We start from the raw sequence: 12627 nt of genomic DNA, 5'->3' as shown, positions 1-12627 counted from the left end.
ACATGTGCAACATTAATATGTTTGTATTACTATCGCTACCAAGAAATTAATTAATAACTAAATGTAAACAACGAAATACTTATTGTGCAATAATTTTATGGCCATTTTGTCGTTTTGTATAATTAAGTTAATTTACTTTTTAAGTTTAAAATTCATATTAATGTCATTCAAATATTACATGACTTACACAATTCTATCGAAACATATTCTAAAAAGCTAATTAACGATTTCAGTTGTTTTTAAAATTGTTAGTTTAAGCCCTACGATCACAAAACGAAGTCATTATAAGCATTAAATGGATGATTTAAAAAAATTTTGGTGGTAGAAATAGTTAATCACTTAAATTTTTTGTTAATGAAATTTAAACGTACATACTAACTACTATATCTAGTTAATTATTAGTTGTTACTTACTGGATACAGAAATGAGCGTTAGTGCCACTACAATCGATTTAAAAGCCGTCATGTTTCTCATTGGCCTTTATTTATTTACCAGGAATTAATAGCGTTTTTATACGACTATAAAACCGTTTAGTTATCCTGATAACGAATAGATTATTTTTTTCAATCGATATACTCGTGTTATTATTTTATGGCCCCTTGTTCAAACGTATTTTTCGTTTTAGATTACAATTCCATGCTTCTACAATCGACTACAAACCTTTTAATCAATAGCCATTTTCTTTCTGCTCGGAACAAATAAAAATTAAATTACAGGAAATTTGAATTTCGAGTTTCTCATTGCTTTTTAACCTCAACAAGCGAAATCTTATCAAATAAAACAATCCCTCATACAAGCATACATCGTTTGACTACCGACATCGTTATAAAATGTACAGTAAAAGAAAAACCAAGAACTAAAAAGAAAATCATCTTGATGCAAATTTTTCTTTTAAGGTGAAGAAATACAAAAAAATACAATAGCAACCTTAGTTAATATAAATTATATTAGTTTTTGACAGGTTAAAATAGACAAACGGTTTTTCTATATAACCGATAATATGCTTTAGGACGGGTAGTACAATGTGCGCGTCTGCGCCGAATGCGGAGGCAGGTGATTGCTTAAAACAAATTGCCTATTGATTTAAATTAGCCCTCTTCGCGTACCTACAGTTTAGAACTGATTTGAATTTAGGAAAATTGTCATTCAAAATTTTTTTATTTTTAATTTATGAAGTCATAAAAAACTGTCTCCCCTACCTTCTAATATCTAATTCTATTATGTAGAATGATCAGAAATCGATTAAAAACTTTTTGGAGCGATTTGGGTGTGGAGGCCCAATTATGGATAATTACCAAGAATTTCACTTATAATTTTATCCTGTTTATAAAATTTGTGTTAAATNACGATGCTACATTTTAGGATTATGTATGCTCCAACAAGGTCCACTTGTGTGGATATCTACTTGCTGAAAACGAATCCCGGCGTAGCCAACCTCAACGTGATAGGCACGTTAGCTTAATCGAATAAAATAATTCGAAGTGGTCTCTATTCTGTCGAAACTGCTAGACGCGGATCGCTATTTCGATCTTTTTGGATCTCATCAGCGCGTCGCAGGCAGCTGCGACAGAACACAGACCAACTGTTACCTGCTGCCTTAACAGTGCGATTTAGAAAATACTACAAATGACTCGGTAAACGCCATCTGTACAGACCACTTCGAATTATTTTATTCGATTAAGCTAACGTGCCTATCACGTTGAGGTTGGATACGCCGGGATTCGTTTGCAGCAAGTAGATATCCACACAAGTGGACCTTGTTGGAGCATACATAATCCTAAAATGTAGCATCGTGCTACAGATGACGTTTACCGCGCCATTTGTAGTGTTTTCTAATATCTACAGAACCTTTCAGTACTGATACTGTAGAAAAATAAGAACCAACAGCACGAAGAGCTGTCTAGTAATACTGCAGTTGATCTCTGTTTAAACAATCCCCTTTGGACCCTTAATAAAAAACTAAAAGAAACGATTGGAAGCGTTAGAAATATAGTGTTGCAGGCGAACGATGGGGATATGAAAGTCAATAATAAATAGTGGGATGGGTTGGTAGGACACCTTCTCATGCACGAAGGGTTAGTTAAGGATGTAGGATGTTCTGGTTTTAAAAAAATACGAAGGTTCGGATAAGAAAGCCTGAAGGTGCGTGTCCAACCAGTCTTAGGACTGACGATCCTATGATGATGATGATTTTTGGGAGATGAAGTTGTTTCGGAAGTTTGAGTGCGATGAATGCACCCATGTCCTTGTTACGAGTAGTTGAGATGTGGCGGAAGCTTCCCGTAAATCCTTTTTTGTCTTACAGTCTGTTTACTGCACGATCTCTGAACGTGGTTATCGGCTTTCGGCAGCCTTATCAAAGATAATGCCGCTGCTATATCGATTGTCACTTGCGGCAGTCGTTTATAATAAAACCAAACTGGCTAAACCAAGTTAAGGTAAATTCTTAAGGCATCTATTTCCACGTGTCATAAATTTTGAGTTAAAACATATGTTGTTTTCCCGTTTATAAAAAAAATTGCTAATCGTTTTAACAGAAATTATGGTTACATAAAAGCGCAACCCTGTAGTTTTTAGCTGTAAACGTTGATATAAGGGTTGCGAGTTTTACTAACGGTCGCTTCAAAAACATTTTTTTTGTTTTTCTCACTTTCAAATGAATGCCTATCAAACAAAATGAAAATCCTCAAAGCAAAGCAATTTCAAAAACTCAGCGGGAATTGTAGCAGAGGCAATATAGCCCTGTAGCCGTTCTCCCCAAAGGAAACTTGAAAGGAAGATATTTCAATACCTAGATTCAGTGAACCAGAGAATTCTGGAGGCTCTCGGTTTAAGTAGTCGTTTTTGTTTCTATCTGTTGTTTAAGTCCGCCATACATTTTCTTTAAATTGAGATAAAATGAAGTTTCTATTTAGTGTAACTTCAAAGAATTTACCGAAAGTAAATAATCTCATAATCATTTGTAACCGAAATTATACTATTATTATATATGTACGTTTGAATAATACCGAAATTCATTACGAATTGTGAATTTCAAAAGTAATGTGAAATGAATTTGCTATTTTATAATAGTAGGAAATAATCAGCTCTCTTGAGTACTTCAAATCCTTAACTTGTAGCACTTACGCCAGAAGAACTAAGTCTAAGAGTCTTCATTTTTCCAGGACACCCTTGAATAAAATATTTTATATCCTCTTCTTTTTTATCAGTTAATATACAGGGTGTTTCTGAAGTAAATAGCAACCTTTGGAGGGTGTTAATTAAATGCAATTGGGAAGCGCATGATCAGTAAAGTAGCGTGGAAGAGACAAAAAATTTGTAAGAAAGCCAGGCGAAGTCGCAATCCTAAATACTCTAAATATTAAATTTCCAAACCACCATTGAGATATTGCCAAGGTGCGTCACCCTTTCTATGCATGGTTCGCCAACAACTCTATCCCTTCGTTAGAAAATATTAATTATAGCATCAGTACAGTATTTGACGTAGCTGATTTGCAGCGATCATACACGGTCGTACAAATCATTAGCGTTCTGCGCTGACGTTAGATACAGGCGCTGTTTCATACAACCCTAAAAAAAGAATTCAAACGGATTGAGTTCTAATAAAATGGTCTAAAATCTTACGCATTAGTTAATGCTATGATACTATTCTGCACTGACCTATAACAATGACACATTGACCTACTTCTAATGACTTCGACTGTCTACATACATATATACGTATGTAATACATACAAAGAACTACTCTAAGATGACTGTAAACATCTTCAATCTATTATATAATCAATAACAACCAATAAATGAGTACAAAATTGCAAAAGCAATACAATTTGCATGCTTCTAAGTGGCAGCTGATTGAATGCGGCGTTGCAGTGTCGTATTTCCGTGCGTAATCCTACCACCAAACATTTACTTAATTTTCTATCACCTCCTACAAGCTTGCTACTTATTTTAGAAACATCCTGTATATGTAATAATAATTATGTATTTATTTAAACAATATTTTCGATTACAGTACACCATTCACCAAAACCTAATATAACCTCAAAAATATCTGTCGCTTGAAAACGAGCTCCTTAAATAGATGGTGCTAATCCGACATGTACTTAATCGCTTTTTGTTTGTAAATTATTTATCTAATTAGTTAGTTGTCCCTCTTGTAATTACTTATTCACAAACAACTTCCTGTTCTCGTTAGGTGTCATACCTTTTGTGGATTAGATAAATTACAGTATCGGATAGTTTTAGAATAAATAATCCCTGCTAATGTAATAGAATCTGTGTAATGTTAGCAGTGATAAATTTTCCACTAGACCCTCTTCGATCTTGAGAAACGGGATTTCAAACCAGTTGACGGCGTTAAGCCATGGTCGAAGGGATATTATAGTCCTAATGTAATAAGTATGACAACGTTGAAACTGCCCCAGGGATTATGTCAGCGGCAAAGTTATGCTTTAATCGTGGAGATAATAGTTGAGAAACCCCAGCTAAGGATCAATAAAACTTATTGGACTACAATTACCACGTAGCTACATTATTATGGAGCATGTGTATCAGTGGCGGTTCGTGTGTTCAAAAATAAAGTTTGAAAAACCAATAAAGACTTAACCTACAATTAGAATTAGCTACAGTAAACTTCCGAATATACCTTACAACATGTGCCTGTACACTGTCGGCATCTCTCTAGTTAAGCGTAGGATATTAGACAGGTTGACTTGCGATCTCTTCTTCCTTGGATCACTTAGGCAAATGCTGGAGCAGTAATATTCCACCGATAATCTTTAATTCTCTTCTCTCTTCATTTCGTCCGTTTCATTTTTCTCACCCGAACCACCACCCACCCATTCCCACAATTTCTGAAAGCAGGCTGAAGAGGGCCTTCCGCCCTACTTTCCGGCGTAGTCCGGAGAGACTGCCCGCTAGTGGCTGGTGGGAATGAAACACCCAAGTTTTTTTGCGATCTTATCTCTGTTTGAGGAGAGGTGTTCGTGTTGGCAGAGACATTTATTTTATTTATTTATTGGAGCCCCTGTAGAGACTATTTAAAACATTGGAAAGCACTTTAAATATTAGACCAACCGGCATGCGTTAGAGTCCCAGAGTCCCGGTCAGCAACTGGATGAGCGCGGTCCAGGTCCGGACCGACCGCGGAAGGTCAAGAACTGGAGCGCCAAACGTTTTTCAAAGTAAATTATTTAAATAATATTTTCCGTAGACAACAAAGTATGTTTGAGTTTTGAGCGCCACCCTCATTATTTTTGGAGGAAGGAATATGCTTTTTCTGGACCTCGATAAAAATTTTAAGAAACATTCAAATACCAAATTAAATAACATTACATGCCGACGCCTGGCATAAAGATTTAGACTATTGTTTTCGTCCACTTGTGGCACCCATACATAGCCGTGCTCCAAATATACACATTCAACGTCTTTTTTAATTTCCAAATTAATTGTACGCGAAAACAAAAGTGATTCTTTTTGATAAAACTGATTTGACCCTGTGCTATTGTTTGACGAAACGTTTCTATCGATTTTTCCACACAATAGTAAAATTTGCATTGTAATGCATGTCATTCATTTTTAATGCTTTGTACCTACGACTCAAAAATGCAGTCATGCTTTGACATGCCGTAGTAACTGATTTTAAGGCCAATTTTTAAATATTTAAAAGCATTGTTGCTGAAAAACATTACTGGTTCCGTGTTACTACAAATGAGACGAATCAATTCTTTTAATTGAGTTTTTGTTGCGTAAAATAGCTTAAGTTTATATTTAACACTTCCTTTGCAATTAGCCCACTTGTACGTAATTAGATATGATTTATTATTCTGTTATCGGAGCATTGTATTTATTTTGGTCACGTTACACTTCGTCATATTTAAATTTTCATTTAGGCACAATTTTAAATTAATATTCACCATGGAACCGATTGTGTACCATTCGTTCCACTGTGTGTGCGCTCGCTTGTGTGTGTGTGTGTGTGTGTGTGTATGCGTGTGTGAGTGTGTGANCTACACATCTATAAAACTTTTGCTTTGTTTTCTATTGTTAATTTATATACATTTTTGTTTTAAGAAATTGCTAAACATTTTTGTCTAGTACTGTACAGTTCTAGCCGATCTCCTAAGACCGCACATCGAGAGCTCTGCTCGTTCAAGCTTGTTCCGACTATTCCTGTCTTGCTCACGCCTAGTGTATATTCTTTCTATCTTCGCGCAGATTTTTTCAAGGTCACAATTCTAACAAATTGAAATGGGCTGTACAATTCAAAGTGAATAATAATAGTAATTGTCTTCATAATCTTGACAACGCTCACTTGGAGGCGAATAAGTTCTACCACAGCCGTCTCTACTTACAAGCCATTCTGAAGGTTTACTTGGCAACACTGTGGGAGTCCCAGGATTTCCCAGTTAATGAGAGTTACAACCAATACATTAGTTGTTGTGTTTTTTCGTTGTTCTATAATATTTTAATTTTAACGGAAATATCGTGCAGTAAATGTTCAATAAGGATGATTATAGAAATTCTAATTAGTGTTTTCTAATGGGATGGCAGGGCTATTGGCGAACCCCAAAAAAAAGCTAACGCGCCTTGGCAATACTTCAATTGTGGTGTCCGCCGGTTTCGCCCACCATCCTATACACATGGGCTCTCGTTTTTTATTGTTTCCGTTGTCATAGTTGGTTACTAATCAACCTTTGTACACAATTAATTTTTCATTTTGTATTTTCGAGTTCAATATAAATCGGTTGTTTAAAATTTAGACGAGTGTTTCGTTTCCATTTGTCACCCAACCTCCAACAATTTTCTTCTCGGTACTAAGTACTTTTGGACTTCAACAAATAAAAAGGCTTCTGACGGAATTTAAATTTAAATACCTTATCTTGGTTTCAAAAAGGAAAATTTTACATGTAACCTTATGGAGATTTTTCGCGATAGATTGAAAAATTGACTATTGAACTTTATTTTGCTTAAGAATTTGTGTGAGTTTTTATATGTACTCGTTGAAAATGATTCCGAAATCGAAACAAGTTTTAGAGTTTCTCTAATTATTTTTGAGAAAATACGCTGTCTTCTTCCTTCGAAGTTTTTCTTGTGTTTTAAGGATGTTTCATAAACAAAAAGATAAATAAGCCGTCCACTTTGATCGACAGAAAGAGGACTCCATGAAAGTCCATAATAAATAGGTGAGATAGGAACGCCTAATACTTTTTCCCACGACGTTATATGGAATATCGTAAACATAGAAAAGCGGACACTAATAAAGAAAAAGGAATGACATTACACCAATTGATGTGTAACAGAAGGAGATGCAGAAATAAAGTTAAACATTTTCAGGAATTGAGGAAAACGAGACGCTTGTTTAAAGATATACAGTAGAATCCGCTTATAATAACAACGAATGGACGTCATACAAAGCACAGNAGTTTGCCGCCGAAACCGAAACTCGTTTTTTTTGCCGAAACCGAACTTTCGGTCGCACACTAAAGGTTAATATTAATTAATAATCTTAAGAAAATTTTAGTAACAATTTTGAGGACACCACAAAAGAAATTATAAAAACCATTATTATACACTTTAAAAATGTCACTACTGATGAAGATAAAGGGATGATCAAATTAGAAAATTCACCCTGCACCTCAATATGTATTAAGAACTAAAATCTAAAAATATTTCTCTGAGAAGAGTTACTGAATAAAAGTACACAAAAATACAAGTAAAATTGACGATAGTAATAATACTCTATTGTTTCAGAATTCGAGATTGGAATCAATCGATTCAAAGGTGATTGATGGACACGTCATACCCGGTGAAGTGTTATTCACTTCGGCAACTCCTAGAGAAATCCCTTATAAATCAGCTGCTTTCGAAGATAATCTAAAGGTTGTTCTCACATTTTCGGAAGAAACCAACGGAAAATCCAAGACAGGTACGTTAATATTTATACTCCTATGCAACTGCGAAATTACTTTTTTGAATTTTAAATCTTGAAATTTCATTACCAACAATTAGTATTTTTAACTTTTATATTGAGCACTAACCTACTGTTTACATTATTTTCTTCACTTTCTGTTTTCTTGCTAGTCACATCCTTATTCCAGAATCTTTAGAATTATAATTGCATATTGCAATTTCTTCTGCTATCGTTAATTCACTTCGATGTTTCACAAGAATGTGATTTCAATTCAATAATGTTCTCATATTATTCTATTGTCTATCGTAACATAAGACAGTATTACAGTATAAAGATTCACCGAGCGGTATAACGTAGAGGTTTAAACCATTGATTAGCATTCGGGAAGGCGCCGGATCGATTCTGGTTCCGTCTGGCTTTGGTCCAAGTTTTTCTATGGTTTCCAATATTCCACAGATAATTTTTCGTTTTCCTCTGTCTTCATTTCGTTCGTCTCATCTTTCTCACCCGAATCACCACCCACCCATTCCCACGATCCCTGAAAAGAGACTGAAGAAGGCCCTTCCGCCCTACCTTCTGGCGTAGTCCGGAGAGATCGTCCGCCCATCAGCAATAATAGCTGATGAGAATGAAATACTCAAAAGTTTAAAGTTTTTTCTATAAAGATTTTATACAGTACATTCAATTCCTAGCCACGCCCATTGTTGAGTCGTAATATCTATTTTATTTTTTTTTGTATATTTTTCAGCATTTATCTTTGTAGGTATTTCTAGCGGAATGTTTATTTTATTACTTTTGCAGTATTTTCAATTGTATATATTTTACAGCAGTTATTTGGGAATTGTAGTTTGCCGACCATCGAAGTTCAAAGATTTTATTGACCATTGTGTCTAGTTTCTATTGTAATATTCAGTTTCTTCTATTCGAACACGAAAACCCCAATAAAGTTCAATTGGGTTTTCGCTTGGGTTATGTTTCCCAGAATTCGAACGGCAAAGATGCGTTGCACGTGTGTCGGTACCCCAAGTAGCGGTTAATGCCCTTCTGGTACTCCCACTATCTTTCAACCCCTCTGTATCCCTATCTTCCTTTCATAACAAATCACGATCTTCTACTTTTTCTTCAACCAATCAACCTTTTCAAATTTTAATGTAAGTCCACCCCCAAACTATTTCCTCCACTTTTCTATTTTCAGAAGTCAGTCATTTTCAGAGGCAGTTGCAATTTGGTCTTCAATGTAATCAATCATTCGCTCTTTCCGTTCGTGTTATATTTTCATTCATTCCAATTTTATACAGTCCACTCTCTACATAAGTTAGGTTTTTTGTTATCAATTTGTTTGTGTTTATTAATCCTTAGTTAAGTGTTGTAAATAAATAATTAAATCCGAGTGCAGTTTCATATCAACAAGTTACATTTGGGTAATTCCAAATAGTGGCCCATACATAAAAGTCGTCAACCTACGGCGACAAACACCCATAATTCCCTTTCCTGACTACGCTTCACCACTTTATCCACAAAATATCCACTAACAAATACATTTTGTATCTAAACACTTCGGTAAAACTATTGAACCGTCCCGCATGAAGTTAATTTATGATGACCTGCAAAAACTTTCGGTATTTTATACAGATCAGAGGTGTGAACCTACTGTATGGAATCTTTATACTGTGACAGTACGAATTATAGAACATGCACCTACCGTATATCGTTGAATTCCACTCGCAATTTTTCAAAAATGCTATTATATTTTGTGAAAACGTGGAGAAAAGGAACTGGATAAGTTTTTCGGAAATGTTCTAATCGTTAAAATTACATCAGTAATATGTTCCCATTAGTACCACACATGCTTACGGTAATAAGTGTATACATAAAGGGGAAATGGATGAAACTTTGTAGAGATATGACAGTGAGATTCCCCAAAGGTTGTAAAAATGAATCTTTATGTCTGCAATATGCCATAAGTGTTCGCTGAAGTAACATAATTTTATTCCGTGTAGATAAAACAAAGAACTGATGACAAATAAAAGTACCAGGTAGTGTGATAAAACAATTATTTGATAGCGTTCTTCAACTTCTACAATATTAAAAGAATTAACGTTTGAGACGTGGAGGAAATATTGTTGCCATTTTGGTTGAGGGTGAAGAAGTATTATGGTTTTAACTAGAAACCTCCCAAGTAATCCTACTGTTTATATTATGCTAGTCCTGTCTTAGATACGACTCGCAAACTAATAAAATTTTGACAGATCTCGCGTGGCATGAAATTACTGTTGTATATTGTAACGAATTTTCTGGTAGATATATCTGTTTATTTAAATTTTGGCTTGTTGCTGGTCATTCAGGCGCTAATTATCATAAGTAATACATTGAACATGCCACTTGTTAATTTTGGAGAAACGTTTGCACATAAACAAAGGACACTGCAATCTAGAATCTCCACCTTTTTTATCAAACATCAGTCGTTATGACTTATGAGTAATCTTGCACATAAAGAATACACAATGTAGGTACTGTTATTTATCTGTCGAATCAGTTGTCTGTTACATTTATATTCGTCTGACTCTGGTTATTTGATGGAGTATTGTTGATTACTTCCAGAAACTTCGGTAAGTATCTTTTTTCGTGTTACTCTTGAGCACGGTATGTAAATCATTGTATATACGGGCTGTAACAGAATTGTAGAAGAAGAAACAATACAAAAATATAATATGCTGTATAAAAAATAGAAGAAGAAATATTAGGGGAGGATCAATTTTGGTTTAAAAGAAATAGAGGAACGCGGGAGGCCATTCTAGCTTTACGTGTAGCCATAGAGAAAACGATAGAAAAAGCAAGGAGTGTGTATATAGGATTTGCAGATTTAGAAGAAGCTTTTGAGTCTAAATCGACAAGATGTTAAATATACTTAAAAAGTAGGGATAAGTTACAAAGATAGAAGAGTGATACTTAGTTTGTATAAAGAACAATAGGCAGTTATAGAGATAGGGCTACAACGTAGAGAAGTAAATATTAGGAAAGGAGTCAGACAGGCATACACACTGTCACTGCTACTTTTTAATCTACACATCGAAAACGCGATCAAGATCATTAAAGACAGTACAATTTTAGGGATAGATATACAGGGGCAAAATATTAGTATGCATAGAATTGCAGATGATATAGCAGTATTAGCAGCTAGCAAGGAGGAGTTAGAGATAGCCTTAAATAAAATGGAAGCGGTGGTGACAAAACAGTACTGTATGAAAATAAATAAATGTAAAACAAAAATACTGGTATGCAAGGGAAGGACAAGTAGGGACAGAGCGAATATAAAGATAGGAAGTCAGATAAGTCAGAGCCGAAGGAGTAGTAGGGATATAAAGCAAAAGATAGCTCAGGTTCGTGTCGCCTTCAATAAAGAGAAGTCACTTTTATGCTCGCGAACGTTTAATCTAGAAAAAAGGTTGTTAAAGGCGTATGTTTGGAGCACGGCGCTGTATGTGTGCGAAACATGGACAGACAATACCGCGGATAGGGAAGATTAGAAATGAAGAGGAAAGAATAGGAGAACAGAAGATTCTATGGAAGTTAATAAGAAATAGGAAATATAGGCTGGTAGGACACCTTCTCAGGCACGAAGATCTAGTGAGAGACACATTAAAGGTAGACCTAGATTAGATTACTGTTTACAAATAGTTAAGGATGTGGGATGTTCTAATCTATCCAACAATTTATACATGTGTATGTTGATGAGTACGTGTATTCATTTGAGTCTGCATTCATTCTATAGTGACGTTTAATTTTCCTGTGATACAATGTAACCCTGGAGAATGACATCAAGAAGACGACGGTCATAGAACAAGGAGAAAGGTGGAGAGGGTAGATAGATGAAAGCAATTGTTCATACACTTTATTGACAACCTGACATTCCATTACCATGAACAGGTTGGAGTAGGTAAGATAGATAATGTCCAATTGTGACCTGGAACGTTTCGGATTCCATTCGAATCGTAAATTAATCAAAATTATTGCCCTCTAATCCGGAATAATGGAACTAAAATCGGACATCATAATAATACTGTATATTATGTCAATTGAGTGTTATCTACTGTACCCGATTACAGTATACGTGATGCCAATATGCGTCTCCCTGGGACAATTATAAATACATCATGCAAAAATAGAGACTCTCACAGAGGTTTCTAATAAAATTAATCATTATCAATATTAACACTGTAGGGGTCTGTTCGTTGTTTAACATCTGGCATATTCTGAGGTGCAATCTGTGTCATTTTATTAGATTACATACTGCATAGTCGCAGAATTGCGATCAATATCTACAGAATAAAATAATTCGAAGTGGTCTGTATTCTGTCGAAACTGCCAGATCTTTTTGGATCTCATCAGCGCGTCGCAGGCAGCTCCGACAGAACACAGACCAACTGTTACCTGCTGCCTTAACAGTGCGATTTAGAAAATACTACAAATGACGCGGTAAACGCCATCTGTAGCACGATGCTACATTTTAGGATTACGTATACTCCAACAAGGTCCACTTGTGTGGATATCTACTTGCTAAAAACGAATCCCGACGTAGCCAACCTCAACGTGATAGGCACGTTACCATAATCGAATAAAATAATTCGAAGTGGTCTCTATTCTGTCGAAACTGCTAGACGCGGATCGCTATTTCGATCTTTTTGGATCTCATCAGCGCGTCGCAGGCAGCT

At 35.3% G+C, this 12627-nt stretch overlaps 1 protein-coding gene across 1 annotated transcript in view; it reads left to right on the top strand.

Moving 5' to 3' along the window:
* The window catches only part of LOC108743339 (fasciclin-1), a 59449-nt gene that overhangs the window by 37482 nt on the left and 9340 nt on the right, over window positions 1-12627 (top strand). Inside the window, exon 7 of the mRNA XM_025979343.1 lies at window positions 7756-7930. Within this exon, the coding sequence (XP_025835128.1) occupies window positions 7756-7930 (175 nt within the window). The remainder of the gene's footprint in view (window positions 1-7755; window positions 7931-12627) is intronic.

Source organism: Agrilus planipennis, unplaced genomic scaffold, assembly GCF_000699045.2.
Source record: "Agrilus planipennis isolate EAB-ADULT unplaced genomic scaffold, Apla_2.0 scaffold364, whole genome shotgun sequence".
In the NCBI taxonomy this organism is placed as follows: domain Eukaryota; kingdom Metazoa; phylum Arthropoda; class Insecta; order Coleoptera; family Buprestidae; genus Agrilus; species Agrilus planipennis.
This window is presented reverse-complemented; position numbering and strand designations above follow the sequence as displayed.